We start from the raw sequence: 21,443 nt of genomic DNA, 5'->3' as shown, positions 1-21,443 counted from the left end.
ATTATAGGATTGTTTTTCTTTATGAACGGCCTCATCTATTTTCTTATATAACAATTCTGCAATATAATGAAGATACTTGCTCAGTATTATAGGTTGCTTGTTAAATACTCTGTTTCCAGTTTCTGGTGAACTCTTTTATACAAGCCTCATTGTATCGCAAACTTCCAGGAAATTGTATTTTGATTTCATATATAATCTTCTGGCAGAATATTTATTGATCTCAGATGGATATGTAGTGTCTCTGTTGATCAAATGGTGTTACACAAAACTGATAATACTGCCTTTTTGCTTTGCAAAAATATGTTCAATTTCTGATGATTTCCTGTAACTTTTCTCTAGCTGTCAGACTGAGACGTGTGATTTGATGCATCCATTCCTCCCTATCCCTAGATATTTCATCAATATGGCCTCTGGTACCAAATTCAGAATGAATTCATTAAATCTTATTTTTTGTAGCTTTCAGAATAAATTCTGCAGCCATTTGAGATACCATCCTTGGAACGTGGGATATACTGTATAAAGATTAAAGTTTTCTGTGATTTCTGTCCTTCTATTTTGACTCCCATACTTCAATGTAGAAACATATATTTTTCACCCTTTTCATAGGTAATGCTTTATCTTGAAGACTAATCTCTTATTTTCCAAGGCTGTAAGCTTGTCTTTCTTTCTTATCCTCCAGGTTCTATTTCTGATCTGGCCAGAGGTACCCCCAAACTGTGGTAGCAGCTACATAAAGACTCAAAGTGTCTTTTTCTGTGGAAACACAACATGAAAAACATTGACAAATGCTCTGTTATAAACTCCTGTCTCTCAGAGTTATGAGTAGCTACGCAGTGGAGGTGTACAGTCAAATTCCACAGTGTTGCTATTTTCCCTGCTGTTCTGAAATATTTCTCAAAATCTGACTACGAACTTGAAACCTACAGCAATGGTGCTAAAGCTAGGAGGGATACAGGAGAGAAAATTTGTTGCCTTTCTGAACAGATCTTCTCTTTTTTTTTTTTCCCCCCTTTTTTTTTTGCCATATCTATGCTGGCCACTCACAGTGATCTGTTAGCCTGTTATCCTAGGAGTAGTGTGTGTGTTTCTTCCTCATGTTGATAAAGCAGCCATAGTAACGTGCAATGGTAGGAGGTTAAATAATTGGAAAATGTGTAACTCAGGCACACAGAATTAGGCGTGAGTTTCTGGTACTGTCTTGGTCTCTTCTCACTATTAAATACCTACCAATGTTGGATGTTACTGACTTTGCAATCATGTCTTCTGTTTTGGTTTGGACCACCTATATGCGTATGGCATAATCCGAAGCATCAACTGGGGAAAATGTTACTTCATTTTGGAGTTACTTAGAAGATAGAGATGTGTATGCTTTATGGATTAAAGAAATGAATATATATACAGGCATTGCATTTGGATACATCATACTACTTGTGCTACACTTGGAGATTGTGTTCTTTTTGCATTCATATTTTGTGGGTGGAACAGATGGTGAGGACATTTTACTGTGATGCATTCATGAAAATGAGCGCTTCTTCCACACAGTTGTCTTTTATAACAGGGCATTCATTTGTTCATAGTGGAGATTTTGCTGTGCAGAGATACAGTATGTTAGAAATGAGTTGGAAAAGGATATGTACTGAATGCAAAGTAACGGTTGTCTCATTCAGTTACTATTGTTTGCTAAAAAGTAAAAGGAAATTAGAAGAATGTTTGCGGAAGGCTGTGACTGAAGGGGAGCTTGCAGAATTTACAAATCTATTGCAGTTTCTTTCATTTCTGCACTTTGTGGGTGATGCTATAACCTTTCAGGATAAATGATCATAGTCTTCCAAGAAATCTAAAGCGTAACAGCACTGCGTTTATTAATGTTAGCAGTTTAACACTTTGTACCATTTGAGAATTTCCTAATATGCCCAAATATCCATATTTATAAAATATAAATATTCTTAACAAAACAGTTACAATTCTTGCTACAAGGTTTCTCTTGTATCATTTCTGAAATATTTGTAAGTACAACAGATCAAAACCTCCTGTGAAGAGTTAGAAGTTTTTGATTTGTAATGGCCTCCTATGCTCCTTACTTCTTCCATTCCTGTACTGTGTATCATATTATGTTAAGACTGGAAGGCAAAAAGGTTCATAGCAGTATGTATATATCCTGATGCAGGCAGCAGTAGTGAGCTGCTTTTTAAGGGGCTTTGTCTATTAGTATTATCACAGAAATAAAAGCTAAGTTAGGCCAGATGGGACTTCCAGTAGTGACCCAAATTCATTAGTCACAAGGCAAAATCAGCTTGTACATCTGTCATTCCTGACATATTTCTCTGCATATTCTTAAAAGTTTTCCAGTGATAAAGACTGAAATGCCTTTCCTGAGATTTCTTCATCAGAAGGTGGTTGGGCCCTGGAACAGGCTCTCCAGGGCAGTGGTCACAGCACTGAGCTTGCCAGAATTGAATAAGCACCTGGACAACATCCTCAGACATACGGTCTGATTTTAGGGTGAGGCTATGTGGAGCCAGGAGTAGGATCTGATAATTCTTGTGGGTCCCTTCCAACTTAAGATATTCTACAGTTCTATGATAATCTAATGTCCTAGGTGGCTGAAAGCTTTGTATTACCTTGACAGTAATATTTCATACTGTGCAACACTTCCTTTGCTCTAGACTGTGGGCAGTAGGAAGACATTTATGCCTGTATTCAGTTTTTAATATATTTTCCCCTTCCTCCTGTGTAGTCTTTGTCTTATTTTTCCTCATGGGCTCTGTTTTGTAGACTTCTGGTAATTGTTGCTGTTGTCTTCTCTGTGTTGCTCATTTTTGATCATAGGTTCTAACAAAAATTCTGAGAAATACATGTTTTCAAACACGAAATTAACACTGTAGATATTCTCACCTCTGTGATAACTGTCTATTCATACAGGTAGGTTTTAGCAAGTCTTGGACTGAGTTAGGCAAACCATAGTGCACTGCAAATGCGGGGCACAGGCCCAAGAAAATCTCTCTATAATAATTGATTGGCATCAGCCTTTTGCTTGGGAATAGAATTATGTTGATGACAGGAAAATTATCTGCTTCTGCTGAGTTGAGTTGATCTCTTGATCTGAATGTAAGAATGTGTCTGTTGTGCTGTTGACTGGAACATGGATGCTGTAACATCTCAAGAAAGAAATACAGGAAATATAAAACAAGCTGTGAGCAAAAAAAAAGGCTGCTACCATCTGAGAGTACCATTTCTCTGGAGCTTTCTGTATTAAACTGATGAAAACTAAAAGCATAAAAACAGGAGTTGTTTTTATTCTCTTTCTTTATATGTGTTTGAAATTATTTCTTGGTTGTTGTTTTTTTTTTTTTTTCTCTCCAGGACATTTGAAATGGACCAAAGCTGAGGATATTGACATAGAAACACCAGGATCTATTCTAGTGAACACCAACCTGAGGGCTTTAATAAATAAACACACCTTTGCTTCTTTACCTCAGCACTTTCAACAATACCTCCTGCTTTTGCTTCCAGAAGTAGACAGACAGGTAAGTAGAAACATGGAATATTTCTTTCTGTACTTATTGAGACTTTTTTTAAATAGTGTGTTTTCATTTTCTGACTTGATTGACTAGGAATTGTTCTAGAGAAGACTAAGAAGAGTATTTCCATGCTTCTATTAGCTAAAACTGTTATATGTAAAATGAATGTAAAGTCTACCTCAACACTGACCAGTTTCTGCAGATCTTCTGAATTTGTCAGATTTCTTAATTAGCTTAATTAGCATTGCAAGTACAACGGCTTTACTTATAACTTTCTTACTAATAAAAATAAAATAAAAATATATATTTTTTTAAGCCTGGAAGCTCTAGAACTGACGTGTCATTTACCTTCTTAATATATTTCTTACAGCTGAGATTTTGGCAAGAAAATCAAGAGAATGAATTTAATCATACTCACTATTTAAAAGTAACACATTTCCTTTTAGTCGGTGTTTCAGAAAATATTCACATAATGTATACATTACAAATGTTATTTCAAAGGTCCAACACTACATCATCGAACACTATTGCTTCCCAAGATAATTCATCACAAAAAATCAGCAAAAAAGAGTTGAGACATTTACGGGTGTCCTGTCTTTGTTCTTCTCATAGCATTCAGTGGAGTTGTACAGAATACCATGTTTTAACATGCATGTGGAAGGCCAAGGTCTTCATTCATCTCTTGAGGATTAATGAAAATGTTTGGCCTCCAGTTGTGATAGTCTGAGGATTGTTACCTGCTGGAGAGTAAAGTAGCAATGATCTGTGCCGAGTTCTTACTTAGCAGAAGTCATAGTAGAGAGAGAGTTGCATCTCAGAATGTGTCGTTTTCTATACCTAAAGAGTTGCATTCCAGATACGGACTGATGAAACCAAATGAACTGATGTGCTTTTCATTCCTGTGGTAAATGGCAAACACCAGTGCAAAACTCAAGGATCAAGTGAGTGAATTCCAGTCAGGAAGTTCTGGTGAGAGCCTCTGATGTTAGTCGGTCTTACTGAGAATGGCAGGTTCTTTCAGTCTTCTTCCTTTATTTCTGCTTTCTAAATCAAATGGGACATCAGTCAAGAAAAAATGGAGTAAAACTATTTGACTTAACGGCCTGTCTCTGAGCATTCAATTAAGCTGTTTCGTGCTGTCCTTTTCTTGTGAGCGTTGCTACTTCTGCGGTTCTGGCTGATGGTTTTTCTTTCTGTGTGCTGCTCTACACTTGGTGGCTGTTCTCTTCCCCAGAAATTGCTGCATTTCTGTTGTCATGTGGATATAGTATATGAAGTACTGTAACGAATGGTACGATGAGGATGTAATAGTTATGCTATTTGTGTATATATAGTGATCTGTGAAATGAATTACTAATGAAGTGCAGTCTCATTTAAGCTTTATTACTGTTCCACACAGAAAAGTCCTATGATGAATGAGCCTTTGTCGTTTCTGTCATAAACACTATTTTTCTGGGCGGTATAACTCCTCCTCCTCAAATCGTACTGAGCTGAAACTTGTCATGCATATGTCAGTTTGAATCAGCATTTCTAGAAACCATTTGTTAAGAGAGCTGAGGTTTCCTTTTCCTGTATGTGTAAGTGTTAATTATAAATAAATAATATTTCTCTTAAACCCAGTTACTTTAATATGTTCAAAAAAAGTTTGGGGCCAAATTGGGAACTTCATAGGAAGTTTCTTCTGATTTTTTCTTTTGCTTCCAAGTTATTTGCAGAAGAGTCTTGGAAGCCCTTCATGGCTACATGAAGCAGGGAGCTTTAGGAAAGTTATGCCAGAATGGAAAGAGTGTAAGAACTACTGTACTGCTGTTATTCATCAGTACAGTGTCTATCAGTGTCTATCAGTTATTCACATTAAGAATTGATTTCAGTTTTTATATTACTTTAAATTTGATTTCAGTAGCAGTGAGTTCTGTGTATAATTCTTTCTATTCAAAATGCCTTTGAGAAAAATTCAGCATGTTGGCAGCAAGGTTTCACCAAAGATTTTATTTGCTTTCATTTGGGTTCTGAGTGAAATAATATGAGGACATTGTTCACAGAAGCAGCCATGAGCAGTTTTCTGATTACTGGGCTGTTCCAAAATTTTGCATCGTTAGATACTGGAAACAACATGTCTGCAGGTATTTAGATCTTTGTCAACCTAAATAGTCTCAAGAGCTCAAAAACCTTAAAATTCAGTGATTCAGGAGCCTGTTGGGGGATTCATTATGAGACCTAGATGGCTGAATTGTCAATAATAAAACATGTAAGTGTAGCAAAGTCTTTGCGTAAAGGATTTCAATTACAATAAATCCCAGCAAATAATTTTTCTATTCAACTCAAATTTGAACAATCTGCAAGTGAAAAACAATGAAATTTTCATCAGACAAACAGTTCTATTATTAATAAATCAATATGATAATTTTATATGATGAACAACTTTCTGATCACCTCTCGGCAAACTTTGATCTTCAGAGTGGGAAGTTTATTTGTATCTAGATTGCTTTATTACATCAACAAGGTCTGTAAGTGCTTAACTAATTCTGGTCTTCCAGGATTTAACTCCCTATCCTTTATTTTCTCTGCTGGTAACACTGAGTTCTCCTGAGCTTCTTACAGTTAATACCCGTCCTACCCATTCACACAGGATGGGAATTTACTCCTGCAAAACAATCACCAGGGATCTCAAAGCCTCTTCCGATGTGTGTATTAATTTATAATGTCATACCAGACCAAATTTATTCATGAAGAGCTTTTAAGACAATAGGAGTTACCCTACCAAAATTTCTATCTTGTCTTTAATTGTTTTATGAAACAAATTAGACATTCGCTAATTTTTCTTTTCTTAATCATTCTACAACTTACAGATTGTAAAGGCATTTATTTAAATGCAGATCTCTAAATTTAACTGTTCTTTGAGAAAAGCCTCATACGTTGAAGTGCTCAAGGACAAGTTGGATTGGGCTTTGAGAAACCTGGGCTAGTGGAAGGTGTTGAAGGTCCTGTCCAATGCAAACTATTCTATGGTTCTACGAAGGACTTAGGCTGTGTAATATTGCCCAAATGCATTTGAGTTATTTCAGGTTTATAGTAAGCCAATCCACTAAAAAGAAAAACACAACTTACAAATGAAAAGATGTTAAAATGTGTCAAAACATACTGTAATCTTCTTGTTTCCAAATCAGTGAACTTCTAAATAATGACTGTCTCCTGGGTCAGTGCCATTATAGCATCTTGTGTCACGTTCAGCTCAAGTTCAGTGTTTCTCTCTTCACCTGCTGAATATAAGTTGATGCTGTCACTTCCAAGTTGATTATGTCACCTTTCAAAGGTTCCTTCTCACTTTGCATTGAAAAAATGGACGTCAATGTCAACTAGTAATTTTCTTTGTCCTATTTAAAATAGCTAGAAGTAATTAAAGGGAAAGTTATATTTCCTTTTATTCCTTTTCAAAACCTCTTTGCTTTTGAATAGGTTGAATCAGCATAATATCATTCAAACAACAATAACACTGTACCCCAAAATGCTGCTACTCCCAAGCACATCAGTGAGTTCTGCAGAGAAGAGGAATAAATACTGTAGAAAAATGCATTCACTTGCAGAAGACAGGGGAGAAATCTGGTACATCCTATTCGGACAACTGATGTTGTTTTTAGTCTTTATATTCAACAGAATCTAATGTATTTTTGCTGTGTATTAGATTTATATTAGAAGAGAGAAGTGAAGCTTTATTTTCACCATCTTTCTCTTTGCTTTCTTAACTTCATCAGTACATTAAGATGATATTTCCAGCACTTTCTTTCTGTTCAGAAATTAGTCCTTTGAGTATTTATTTCCTCCCAGCTTTGCTTTACATCTCTTCATGGAATTAAAAGGTAGTAGTAGCTCAGTTGCTACCATTTCATACATCAGCTGCCTTTTTCTTCTAATGCCACAACCTTTTAGCTGTCCTTTTCAATTCTCTATCATCAGAAAACTCACTAGCTTTCAAATATTTATTATTATGTTCCTGTACATGTCTGAGTTCTACAGTGAAATTGTTTTAGGGTTATAACAAAAGCACTCAGTTCAGAGGAGAATGTTGAAGGAGAGGGTGAAATGTAACTTACCTTCTGCACATTACTGTATTTAAAAAGCTGTTAAATTGATACCCCTGTGTGTGTAGTAATTTAAGGTCATTTTCTGCCACATTTCTCTGTGACATTTTTTCTTTGGTTTTGTTGGTTAATGTGGATAGTACAGTGTTATTGTAATCTGCTTTATTTGCACAACTTTATAGGGTAGTTTTAATATAGCTCTCTTATGGACTAGATGGATGGAGAAATTTCAAAGCACACGCACTGTCTTTTCAGTAAGGTTCTAGGGCTCCAATTTCAGAGCTGTGCTAGAGAGCATCACTGTTCAGAAAGTTACTTCCCCAGCTGGCTCCTCTGTCCTTACGCTGCCTGTTAATTCATTTTCTTTTTTTTTTTTTTTTTCCCCGAACACAGCTGTATGGATAAGTCTGCGCATTTCACATCCATATATTAACAACAAACTTTACATGAAATGAAGACTGAAGGATTTTAATTTAAAATCGCTGTTGGCTTTAGCTAACAGGAATATTCTTTTAGCCTCCCTAGTGCAGCCCAGCAGGGCTCACTGTAATTGCAGTCTGATGTGGCTGTTCTGATGTAATGGCATGCTTGCTCTCTTGTTTGCAGTCATCCTCTCAGGTCCTCCTCAGTATCAGCACTTCTACGTACCTAGAAGTTCACATTTTTGATTCTCACGTTTGTTTGTTTTTTCTGTAGGTTTGGTCACCGTATTTCAGAAGTGTAAACTGGAGCACTGTGGGTTTTTTTGCCATCCTGCATCCATGTTGTTGAAATTCTTTCATTTCTGCAAGCTCTTTTCACACTTGCAGAATTTCTCACCTTCACAAATACATAGTGCATCAGTGTCAGCAGTTACATTTGTCTGATACAGTGCTCAACTCAGAATAGCTAGTTAGGGCCCAGCAGTGGTTCCATGCCAGCTGGAAGCTTAAGGTCCAGGAGGCGTGGCTTTCTCCGCAGTATCTTTTTCCTCAGGTTCTTCTGGTTTGTGAGAGCCCCGGGCTCATGTTATTTCTCCATATTTCAACTAGTGAAGCTTTTGTTCCCCTCTCCTTCTCTCCAAGTTTTATATAGGTTTTAGTGCTAAAAAAGTGGATGTTTTGTGCAATTCCAGCTCTGTTTATATTTATAGAATAGTGGTACTTTAAAAAGAGAAAATAATTGACAAAACCACTCTCCTCCAGTGAGGGAGTATTTACACAAATCCCTTTTTTAAAAGACTGTGCTTGGAGCTTTATTATGAGAGTGTAACTAATATGTGGACATAAATGGTAACATATATAGACAGAAGGGACTAGCATGCTTCAAACTATGTGGCTATTAAGAGTGCATTGCATTAATGAAACATATACTGTTTCAACTGTTCTTTCCTTGCAAAATGCTAATAAAAGGTAAGAGTTGGTCTGCGGTGCCTCCAGCGTTGCCCCTGTAGGGCTGCACTGGAGTTAATGCAGAGAACAGAATATGCCTCCTAGAGACTTACAGAAGAGTCGTAGATGGAGTGCACTGGAAAGGAGAGCAAACAGAAGTGATCCATCCGTACTTCTGCTGCAGTCGCTGTCCTTCTTTTTATCTTATTCTCTTCTCTCCCCTTTCCTTCTTCTCTTTGTTCTTCCCTCCCTCCCTTCCTCTCTCTCTTCCATTCAGTATCTCTATTTACTATATTTTCCTTGCTTAAAGAAAAAGGGTAAAAGAGATTGCTTTTTTTCCCAGTTAGTGAGAGTATTTTTTATCTGCAAACTGTTCCAATTCAGTCTTCTTTAGCTTGCTCTCTCTTGTTTAAAGAACGGAAAGTCTTTTTTTCCCCCCCCATTGGCAGACAATATTTTATAATGACTACAAAAGAAAAGGGGTAGGATGCACCATTTTCAGTTATAATACTCATCAGAACAACAGACTAATTTTAGATGTTTGCATGTAGCATCCCCTCACCTCCTGTTTCTCTGAGCCAGAGGTGTATGTCATTTATTTTTATCAAAAGCTAGATGAGTAGATACTGGCCTGTATATTGCTTTTTCTGTACCTTCCCCAGCATATAAACATTATTAGATAATTTCATGATTTCTTACTTTCTCTAAAACTTGTTCTTGGAAAAAGTTGCATGTTTGCCTTGATCACAGCTTGCATATGTTTGGTTTTTTTACTTTTTTTCCACATTTACATATCTCTTCTACCTTTATAAATACTTGCAGTTTGTTACATGTTCTGACATGCTTGGGGTTGGTAGCTGTATGATGTATGTAATTTTAATGCATATAAAAAGTACTATTGGCTATGTATTCTGATTTTCCTTATATTTTCCTTATTTTTTACTTCATTTTGAAATTTTCCTTATCTTTTCATTTTCCCAGATTCATTATTCTCCTTAAATTTTTCATTTAATTTCTTGCATCTGAGCCCAACCAGATTGCATTGTATTGTCGTTTTTGACACTACAGTGTATTGGAATGAATATAGCTATCCCATTTGTCTTCTTGATCTAGACAAGGTCTAAATTAGCAAGTCACATTTCATTTTGAAAACATATGTTTGCAATTCTTCCAGTCTTACTTGACATATTTCCTGCTTTAGTGAAGATTGAAAATGTCTTTGTTTCTTTCTTTAAAAGACTCTTCTTCCTTCTCTCATCTTGTTGTCTGAAGCAATTATTCCTATGATAGTAGATATTTTCTTGTTTCATCTTCAGGTATTTTACTTCTAAGTTTAGTCTAGTTGTTTTTTAAAGGACAGAAGTAATATTTAGAATTACTTTCACTATCTATCTTTGGAATCTGTCTTTGTATTTGCATTCCAGGACAAACTGTGCTATGCTGGTGGTCAGTTTGGAATTACAGAGTTTTACTTAGAAGAATTAATAATCACATAATGAGATCTGAATAAAATTTAGCCTTATTCTGCGTCAGGGTATACTCTGCTTCTGAAAAGTGGGATGTGTGGAAAAGAGATTACACAGAGCAAACAGTAGCGCTCAAGTTGTATTGCATGAGAATTGCAATGAGTTGAGAGGCTTAGTATAAGCAAGTGTTTTCCCATATTACCTGTCTAAAATATGAAGCTGGCATGACTGAGTCTGTTGATCTGGGAGCAACTTGTAAGTCAGATCTATTGCTGTCTGCTGTATTCCTTTGTGTTGGATATATTTGTCTTATTGTATTTCTCAGCTTTTGTATTTTGTGGTCGGAACAGCCAAAGGACCATGATAATTGCATCTTCTCAACAGTAGTTTTTGTATACTCCCATATCCCTACTTTAAACTCAAAATCTCTTCCATTGTTTTTGGCTTTAAGTACATGGAGATTGAAAGAATGATTTTTCTGCGAAGTCATAGTGCTGTGAGCAAATGTGTGCATGTATTGTGTTTGAGATGAGCCTCTAAGAGTTCCTTATCTTCAGGCAAAGAAACAGTTGCTATCTTTTTGTGTCTGCGTTTTTGGCAAGTCCTGATGTGTTTTTTTAATGTTCTGTATCTTCTAACTGTATTACTTCTTTCACATTTCTACCATCTGTGTCCTCAAGACCTGAAAACAGCATTTTGTCTTCAACTTGGTAATCAGTAACTTTTCTACTACTTATTCTCTCCCCCACTTTTTCTTTTCTTCTCATCGTCATTACGGTACTGTGCCTTTCTCTGCATGTGTTTTTCTCTCTTTTTTTTAGACATATCAAACCATTTATGAAAGTTTGGTTCTCTTCAGGAAAAACAGACAGCGAAAACAAGAGGATTGGTTGCCCCCCTATGGAAAGGAGCAGCATATACGTAATGGAACTCTTTTATGGGATAGATTACAGTCTGATTGAGAGCTTGTGGAGCAGGATCAGAGGAGAGGCCAGTGGCATGGATGACAGTGATGGGAGTGGGAGTTTGTTAGACCAAGTGATATATCTCAACCCTGGTAAGGCCACACCTAGAATACTATGTCCAGTTCTGGGCTCCTCAGGATAAAAGAGACATGTAGCTACTGGAAAATTCAAGTGCAAGGCCATTGAGATGACTGAGAGGCTGATAGAGCTGGGCCTGTTTAGCCTGGAGAAAGATAGGCTCAGGGGTATCTCATCAATGTGTGTAAATACCTGAAGGGAGAAGTTGACAGGACTGGAGACTGAAACACGGAAGGTAGAACTTGTTTAAGCTGAAGGTCACTGAGAGTAGAAATCTTGCCCCAACATCTTTGAAAGGTCATGGAGATAGCAAAGGTCCCCAGTGACTGGAGTATGAAAATGTTGCACCCATCTTTAAGAGAGGCCAAAAAAACCTGGGTGTCTTGATAGATGAGCAAGTCTGTGTCTGTGTATGAATGTTTGGATCTGGAAAACCAGAAGTACTATAAACAAAGCATATTAATTGCTCGGTATTGATCTAGCCCTTCAATTTCTTAGTTTTCTGCTTTTCCTTTGTTAGTAAATCTCATTTTATGCCTGGCTTCTGACTTTTTGAAGTCAGAGAACTTGAAGTGTATTATTATACTTTAATTGTACTGCCAGGTTCATAACTTTGCTTCAGCTGTCTTCATCTTTTCTGTTGGGGCAGATATTCTGGGACCTAGTTTAATGTCACTGATGTTATCTTTACATAGTTCCTGTTTCTGTTCCAAACTGTTTTTATGTCAGTTCTGAGTGAAATCTGAGTTATCTGTCTCATCTACTGATACTTCCTGAGGCTTCTTGAGGTCTTCATTTTTTTTCACCATTTTTCCTAATAGTACAAGGTTTAACAGAGGTAACCTGATATTCTCATTCCAAGGTGTTCTATAGTGAGGCATTGTAAGGTAGACATTGAAATTTAATGGTGTTAGCAGGGTTTTGGTGTAGGAAAGCATACATAGTTTTCTACTGGAAATAATGATATATGTTTTTCCATTAATAGTTTCTAAATCAGATTTATAAAGGAGGTCACAATTATGTACAACTCAGCAGAATCATCTGTTAGGTCAACCTACATGGCTACATGAAAGAAATATCTGTTATTTAGATATATAGTCATTAAAGTTATCATTTTGAATACTAAAAATGGCCAATTCAATTCTAAAGCTATGAAAAGTATGCCAAAATTTACATGAACTGTACAAAAATTTTAAAATAAAATTATCTGATTTGAGCATTTTAATATACAAGACTCAGATTAAATATGAAGAGAAACAAATTTAATAACAGTGAAGTGCTGTATTTTAAGAGTAAGCAACTGACCCACGGAGATGTTTTATGTATTAGAAGTTAGCATTGATTTTTGGGCAGATTTTATCAGATATAAATAGATGGCTGATGGATATATATGAGTAATGGGCACACTTACATCAAATGGGCTGAAATATTTATGTGAAATAAAAATTCCCTTTTTTAGTTATATGCCACCTAAGCTAAACAGATACAGCAATCTTTCTTCTGAATGTTTTCCTAGTAATAGACTATTATGGTGTCTTTTGCTAAGCTTCATGATCTTTCCTTGTAATTATCAAGATCACTTGAACCTCTAATTTTATCTCGTGTTGTTACCATATGGCACCACTCCCATACTGCTAACTGCAGAAAAATTTAGTGTCTTTACTTGAATTGTGTAGCAGATACACTGTCATCAGAAATGCAGCCATTGTTTAACAGATCTTACAGATTTTCTGTGACAACTAAAACTGCTTTTACCTTTTTCTTACTCAAGTGCATTCACACTCATTCTCTATTACAGACTTGCCAACTGCTATAGCATCCATTCAGTTTGGTTCCATTTATCACAGTCTCTTTGAATGGTACTTGTTGTTTAAGTAGAAAAATGACTTTTAAATAGGTAATGGCATACTGGAACACTCGGCAGTATTCTATAGAAAATGGAGAAACTCTCTCAATGATTTCCATGCTAAAAATACACGTAAGTTCACTTAAAAGTATTTTTCAGATGTGTTAAAGTTCAGTTCTGTAGCTGCCAACTATTATTTGACAGGGAAAGCTTTATCTTTCTCCTTTACATAACTGGATACTAGCTCATTAGCTAAAGTACTGAACAAGCAAATCTTATTTTATTATCACATAGAATAAATGCAACTTTTCTAGAAAACATTGCTACATACAAAGCATATGGGTGTATAATATTATTCTGGAGACCTATAAAGAATGTAGATCACTTCAAAATTAATGCCTCCTATTTATTTCCATGAAAAATGCTACAGATACAGAAAACATGATAACATGTTTTTTGTAGCTAGAATTGGGTCTGTTTTTCAATATAGTCACCAGCATTAGCTATGCATTTTCACTAGAGATAAACAAGAGAACCTGTGTGACATGCTCATACCAATCTGCATGGCTGTTGGGAACACTGGTTGTCTTTCACACAACTGTTGCCATTACTGAAACACACCACCCCGTGCTTCACTGTGCTCATATCCACTGTTTGGTCTCCATAAATGTTTAGCAAGCTTCAGTGAATGTCAGTGAGTGCGGTTTTCTCAATTTTCTCCTCATGGAGGAATTCAGTTAGACACCTTTGCTTCATAAGCATTTCCTTGTCAGATACCATTCTGTCAGACTGCCCCTCTGCTTCCATTTGTCTCACAGCAGCAAAAGATAATGGAATATTGAGAGGAAGGTTCAGCCTCTACTGCCAGACCACCGACATCCATCCATCTCTGACTTCATGAGCAAATGTAATAAAATATGAGGCATTACTTCTGCAGTAGCTTTTTTATTTCCCAATGATATTTTCTGGCTTAATGAGAACTCTTTTCTACAGGGATAACTAAGTTGGCCTCAAGAATAGAAGGTGTTTAACCTGGTTTCTAATATGTGTCAGCTATCAACTGCTAGCAAAGGAGTTGTTGATGGATTGAGTAAAGCTCCTAGCTATCATGAAGCATGAATGTGAGTGACTGATAGAAGGTTTTGTGTTTGAGAAAGACAAGTGTAGCTTGTGTGCGCGTGCGTGTGCACGACAAGCAAAGCCAGAAAACAGTGCCAGGAAGGTACAATGCTACATGCTGTGAGATCTGCTTGAGATGCTTAGGAATTAAGTACAGTCTAAGTCTTTAAATACTATGGAGGCAAAGTTAAGCCATTATCTTATGAAATACTGGTGTTTCTGAAAGTCGTTCTGTTTAAATGACTCGTTTACAAATCATTCACTGTGATCAGTAACTAGACTGTGCGGTGACTTGGTTGGAAGGGCATGAAGAGGCTAGAGGTCTTGAAGGCATTGCGAGGATTGATTTACGCACCCTCATTTAACAAAGCAAGTTGATAATTGCTCAGAAGAGATATGCATGCAAGAGAGCTCTTGGTTTCGTTTTTAATTCTGATGTAATAGGTGACAACTTTACCACCTTTTAGCTTTGTAAACTAGAACACTGTTGCTAATTTATTTTTTAAATTCTTTAGCGTCTTTGATACCTTAGAACAGCAAATATGCATATGAAGCACAATTCCATTTTCTCTACGCCAAGGAAGAATCATCAATGTATGTTTTTCTTGATAGATATTGCCTGAAAGATTTTTGGGCTGTCCAATGATGGAGAACTCACAGCCTTGCCAAATAAAAGGCTAATGCTTCACTAGCTTTACTAATAGAAAGTTTTCTCCTCTGTCTAATCTGAATCTTTAGAATTCTAACCCTGTTACTTTTTGTTGCAATAGCCTTCAAACAGTGCCCTATCTTCCTGTTTTCCTTTCTTGAGATGCAGTCCTTATTAATGCATTCTTTATAGCTTGAGGACCTTCAGCTTCTGGTTGGCCTCATTTCTCTACTCTGGAGTTTATATCAGTTTTGAATTGCAAGAGTCAAAATTGAACGTTTTACCCCAGGTCAGATGGTAAGTAACATCAAATGGAGGATAACTGATTTCCATATTTACACAGTACTCTTGTTCATAACTTCCAGTGTGGTGCTCGCCTTCTTTGCAACTGTATAGGAAGGTTGAGTTATATTCAGTTCATGATCAGCCTGTGTGTTCCTAAGCTACAGATCCTTTTCTACAAAAGCATGGCATAGCCATTTAGTTTCTCCAATTTGGTTTTTCTTTGCTTAAGTATTTCTACAATAATGAGGATCTTTGCATTTACTGCTATTGCAATACCCTTCTTATCCCCACTGCTTTCACTGTAATTCTAAAATCTGTCAAGATAATTCTGAATTTCAGTGTACTCTCACTCCCTCTCAGATTTACATCATTAGCATATTTCTACCATTTTTCAATCATATCCCTGCAATAAAGCTTTCTTGTTGATAATAAGTAAATTGTAGTTAGCTAAGAAAAGTTTTCTGAGTAGTTCTGGAGCCACTTAATGGCAACTTACATATCCTAAATTCCTTAAGAAAATGTCATGTGATGCATTATTGTTAAAATCAAGATACACAGTTTGTGCTATTTCTCTTCTATAGTGGGGCCTTTTATGCTGTCAGAAAGAAAAGAGATTGACTTGACATGATCAGTTGTTGACAAATCTGTGTTGGCTGTTGCTCAACTCATATTAACATCCAGACAGTTTTTTATAGTCTGATATCTTGTGCTTTAAAGATTGCACATACTCTCCAGATCTTGCAAAGAGAGGGAGTAAGCGAGGTACTTAGACATAAACTTTTTGTACTGATTTAGATGAGTTGTATGTATCATAGAATCATAGAATACTTAGAGTTGGAACGGACCCTTAGAGTTCATTTAGTCCAATTTCCCTGCAATGAACAGGGGCAAATACAGCTTGATCACATTGCCCTGAGCCTGATCCACCTTGCCTCCTGGCATCTACCACCTCTATGGGCAACCCGTTCCACTACCTCACCACCTTCACTGTAAAAGACTTATTCTTTATGTCTAATCTAAATCTCCCCTCTTTAAGCTTGAAACCATTTCCCCTTGTTCTATCGCAACAGACCCTGCGACAGTCAGTCCCATTCTTTCCTGTAGCACCCCTTTAGATACTGAAAGGCTGCTATAAGGTCGCTTCGGAGCCTTCTCTTCTCTAGGCTGAACAGCCCCAGCTCTCTCAACCTGTCCTCATAGGAGAGATGTTCCATTTCTTTGATCACTTTTGAGGCCCTCCTCTGAATGCACTCCAACAAGTCCATGTCTCTCCTGTACTAAGAATTCCACATCTGGATGCAGTACTCCAGGTGAGGTCTCACCAGCACAGAGCAGAGGGGCAGGATCACCTCCCTCACCCTGCTGGCCACGCTTATTTCGATGCAGGCCAAGATACGGTTGGCTTTCTGGGCTATGAAGGCACACTGCTGGGAAACATCCAGTTCTCCATGCAGCAGTACCCCCAGGTCTTTTTTTTTTTTTTGCAGGGCTGTGCTCAATCCTTTCATCCCCCGACTTGTATCAGTAGGGGATGCTGTCTTGACCCAGGCGCAAGACCTTCCATTTGGATTTGTCAAACCTCATGAGGCTCTCTTTGGTCCACTGCCTGTCTAGGTCCCTCTAGATGACATCCAGTCCCTCTGGTGTGTTGACCACACACCTTAGTTTGGTCTCATCAGCAAACCTGCCAAGGGTGCACTTTACCATAGATTATTAGATGTAATCTAGTACCAAGAAGCTTCTTCGAAAGAGTGTAGGTCCCCTGTAGATTCTGTGTCATATTCACCCAGAATAAATCCATAGGAATGTTTTAGGACACCCTAAGACATTTCAAAAAAGAGTGAGATATCTCTGTATAGGCCACAGAGATGTCCTGAAGCTGGCTTGGTCTGTAAGCCAATAGCTATGCTTATCACTTGTTTTATACTCAGGCGATACCCGTGTGCTGTATATGTACAACTAAATTACATGTTTCTACAATTATCACAGACTCTCTTCAGTGTTCTATGGATTCTGAAATCTATCTTTTAACATTTCTGATGTAGATTCACAACAAGGCGTTTAGGAGGCTGGTCCACCAAGTCAATCAAATTTGAATACAATTAAGTATTCAGCTCCTTGCTTATTCAAGGCTGAGATGTTACTGTTCTGTTGATGGTATTTATTCTTTTAAGCATCTGGTATAAAGATGAGTGCAAAGAAGGTGTTATGAGCATTAGCTATGTTCATGTATCCCTCTAGTTTTTGCACTGTGTTGCGTGGTGGACTAACATTTTTTCATCATGTTCTTGCTACTAATATACTTACAGAATTATTTATTTCAGAGATTGATGTGTTTGTTCCAGCTGCATCTCATTTGGCCCTTTATAACATATTCTACTGTGGTATTCTTGGACCTTATTTTCATTCCTTGCATGCTGTAAGATCACTAGAGGGTTCTTCCCTAATACAGTGTGGTCTGATTGTACAGTCCCCATTATTCCTTTTCAGGATCGTTTGCATTTGGTCACTATTGTTTATTTAAAAAACTGTGAGGTTTCTCTAACTCCCTTTTTTTGCTTGCACAGAGTTCTTGAGGGATTCTCCCAAGTAATTCTGCATTATTGAAAGTGTGCCTAATTGGAACACACTTTTTAACTCTACTGTCATTAGTATTTTCCCTTTTTTTCCCAAACAAACTGTAGTGTTTTATATTACTATGAGTCATATGAATTACCAGATTTCCATTTTGCCCATCAAGTCAAGATGTTGACTGTCTAGTAAATCTTCTTCCAAGTCCTCCTACATACCATTTGTAATTCTTGCAGTAGTGTTCAACTGTTAGAGGCTGAGCTGAATGTACCACTGTTATCATATTAGTTCCTTCTTTAACCTCCTATAAATAAGCTTAATTTTCACAGTGATTCACAGTGCAGTGTTTTATATCTAATAGTTGATGTTTTTCTTTCAGTTTTGTTTTTTCTTTTCCCAGTCTTCCACATTGATTTAGTTTGAAGTGCATCTCACAAGTAGGCTTGAATAGACATTCTTGCTCATATAATTGGGTGACATATATATAAATACTGCAGTAAGATATGGAGGAATTATCCAGTATGTCTTTACAGCATGTTTCTTTTCTCTGTAAGGGATATTTTCTGTCTTTGCTTGCCTATTGCCATATATCTAAACATTCTTGGATATCACCTCATGGGTGAAGGTGCCAAAGCCATTCTGTCCATAACACCTATTCTACCATTTCCAGTATATATCTGTCACTGCTGATAAAAGTATCAGTAGATCTATAGACTCCATGATGAGTCTTACAGTCTCCATGTCACTTGTGACCCACTCACCGTCATTTCTGGGTGTATTCTTAGATCAAAGGTAGATGGGCAACAAAGTTTAATAATCAGTGAAATGGGTAGATTTCATTACTGAAGATCATCAGAATGTCATTGTTATCCTCACTCCCCTTCATTCCCTCCTCAGAATCTGTTTTTGAGGTGGTGAATCTCTTGGACACTGGGAGCACTGGCTTTTCTTTATCTGGTCTTGGGACTGGTTTATCTTTTTTACCAGAATAGGTGACAATACCCTTCTCTGTGTTTGAAGGTCATACTAAGGTGTCATTAGGATGTGTGGCATGAATTACTCACCCAGTTTACACTAGTTTGCATTCAGAGGATCTCCATTTGGTAAAAGTTTGTGCATATTGACACTGTTCTTGCAATCTGTTCTGAAAATTCCAATTACTTTTTAGCAGATTTGACAGTAATTTGTTTTATCATTTTGGGATTCTGTGGAAAAACTGAGTATCTTGTACACTACAAATATTTCTGCTGATGTTGTCTTTCAGTGTAGGTTATAGGGAGGAGAGTGGTCTTTTGTGTTGTCTAGCATAGGTAGCAAATACAGAGCAGAAATGTTATGGGCAGTAGCTGTTGGTAGAAAAATTACCCAGTTCCTTGATGTGTTTTATTTTTAATGCTTTGTAATGCAAACAGATGTTGAGTTTTAGCAGATATATTTATTAGTTGGGTGATTTTTTGTTAGCTTTCAATAAAAAAGAGGAACATATTAAAGCCATTATGAATTCTGCATAGAAATATTAGTTTTAAGACATAATTTTACATTGTGCTTAATCAGAATTTAAATTTCAACAGAATAAAACATAAATTTTTCAAGAAATGTTCGTTGTTCCAAGTCATTAACACAATGTCTCTGTTGGACAACATTTTTAAATAGCATAAAAATTAATAGTGTATTTTAGAACTGCTCTCTTGGCATATTTCTGTAAATTCTAATTTAGACCTAGTGCTTAATTGTGCTGTCTGCTTGTCAGAGTATAGAGAAGTAAATACAACCTTTTGCTTCAAAAATTTTAGCTTCCACTTAATTTTTTTGAGTAAGGTGAAAATATATTCTCAATGAGAGAAGAATTCAACAGAGGCTATGTTAATTAATCCTGTAGGAAGAATACCTCTTGGTCTTTCCATGTTTAACAGAGCAGAAAAAAAATGTTGGCCTCATTTCGCACAACCAATTGAGGAAAGAACCAGACCATCTATGTTAGTATCTTTGTTTCTTGTTGACAAGCATTTAATTCCCTGGTGTTTTGCTTTTTTTTAGTAACTAAATTTACAGTTGTTAGTTCTGTGACTGCTCAAACTTGTCCATTTTTGGTTGCAGATTTTTAATTTCTTTTTTCTCCTTAGAATTTTTTAAATGAACCAAAAATAGCTAAAGGATTAACTTAGTTTAGTTGGTGGTTGTTTTTTTTTCTTCATTTGGTAATGGATCTAGCTTCCTTAAAATAATTTGAAAATTTCTGTCTCATTCATTTTAGTTCTTAAAGCCGTTGAGTTCCTTTAGATTTTTTTGTTGTCATCCCTTTCTCCTTGATCTTTAACTGACTGAGTGCATTCTTCCTATTCCATTCTCAGCACAGGATTTCTTTGATTTCAAATTTCTGAGCACATCACTGAGGCCAGTCAACTCTTTATTTCCTGCTTTTTTTTTTTTTTTCCAAGAAGAAATTTTGTCTGCTTTGCATTAATTTGTTAACTTATGTGTTGATTTAAGGGGACTCCAAATCCGGATTTGCAAGTTTAGCCCTTTAATGTTTGACTAGAGTTCTCAATCTCTCCTTTTTGAATTTATTTGGTATCTTTTTGCCCTAAATAATGTGTACCAAGCCTATGTAATTATGTTGCTTTCAACATTCCTCCATTGCATTTTAACCTGAAATGATTATTTCATATTGTGCTATAGTAGACCACTGGAAGCTTCTCCTCTAATTAATTAATGCTTTTCCATCTTCTGGATCATTACATGATACGTGATTTTCTGTCTAGGTTTTGGCTGTTCCAGCTACTTCAGTCTTCCATGAGGTCTGTGGGGCTCTGAACACAGATCTCAGTAAAGCTCTTCCACAGCCAGTTCATCAAAGCAATGACAATCATGAGGTCAGCAGCCACTTCTCTTTAAGTTTGTTCATTATCTTTTTTTAATCTATTGATCCTTGACATCATATTTTCAGTGCAGCCTGCATCTTTTTTTCAGGTGCAGTTCCCATATGATCTGTTGTTCTATAATTGCTAGTTAACCGTATGGGTATTTGCTCATAGGTGAGACACTGCAGTCTTACTCTCACATTTCTGCTATTATTTTTTCCCTATAGTTCTGTTTTTGTTTTCTTCCATAAGTACTTATTCCTCATTACTTTTTCTTACATTACAGGAACTAACAACATTTTACCTGTGACCCTGCCAACGTTTTATTTCAGTTCTGAAGTTCCAGCCTGTCTTTTTCTGTTACGTGGTCTAATTAACCTTTCTAATATTTATCTTGGAGTTTGCATTGTCTTCTTCACACCTTGTAAGATGCTGTCAGAAATTTAGCACTTTTTGCAATTGTATTAGCTAATATACTGAAATATACAGTATCTCTTTCTATAAACCTTGCTTCTCTCACACCCTTAACGAAAACACAGGTACAATGAAGCTGTTCTTATAATAATGCTGTTCTTCTTATATTCATATGGTATTCTAATTTTGCAGTCTTCATAATGCTCTTGATTTATGCAG

At 36.6% G+C, this 21,443-nt stretch overlaps 1 protein-coding gene across 1 annotated transcript in view; it reads left to right on the top strand.

Moving 5' to 3' along the window:
• ASXL3 (ASXL transcriptional regulator 3) overlaps positions 1–21,443 on the top strand; it is a 105,081-nt gene that overhangs the window by 62,056 nt on the left and 21,582 nt on the right. The window contains exon 10 of the mRNA XM_042835876.1: positions 3,364–3,527. Within this exon, the coding sequence (XP_042691810.1) occupies positions 3,364–3,527 (164 nt within the window). The remainder of the gene's footprint in view (positions 1–3,363; positions 3,528–21,443) is intronic.

Source organism: Centrocercus urophasianus, unplaced genomic scaffold (assembly GCF_019232065.1).
Source record: "Centrocercus urophasianus isolate 14NV4802_14NV808 unplaced genomic scaffold, USGS_Curo_1.0 seq_11, whole genome shotgun sequence".
In the NCBI taxonomy this organism is placed as follows: Eukaryota; Metazoa; Chordata; class Aves; order Galliformes; family Phasianidae; genus Centrocercus; species Centrocercus urophasianus.
This window is presented reverse-complemented; position numbering and strand designations above follow the sequence as displayed.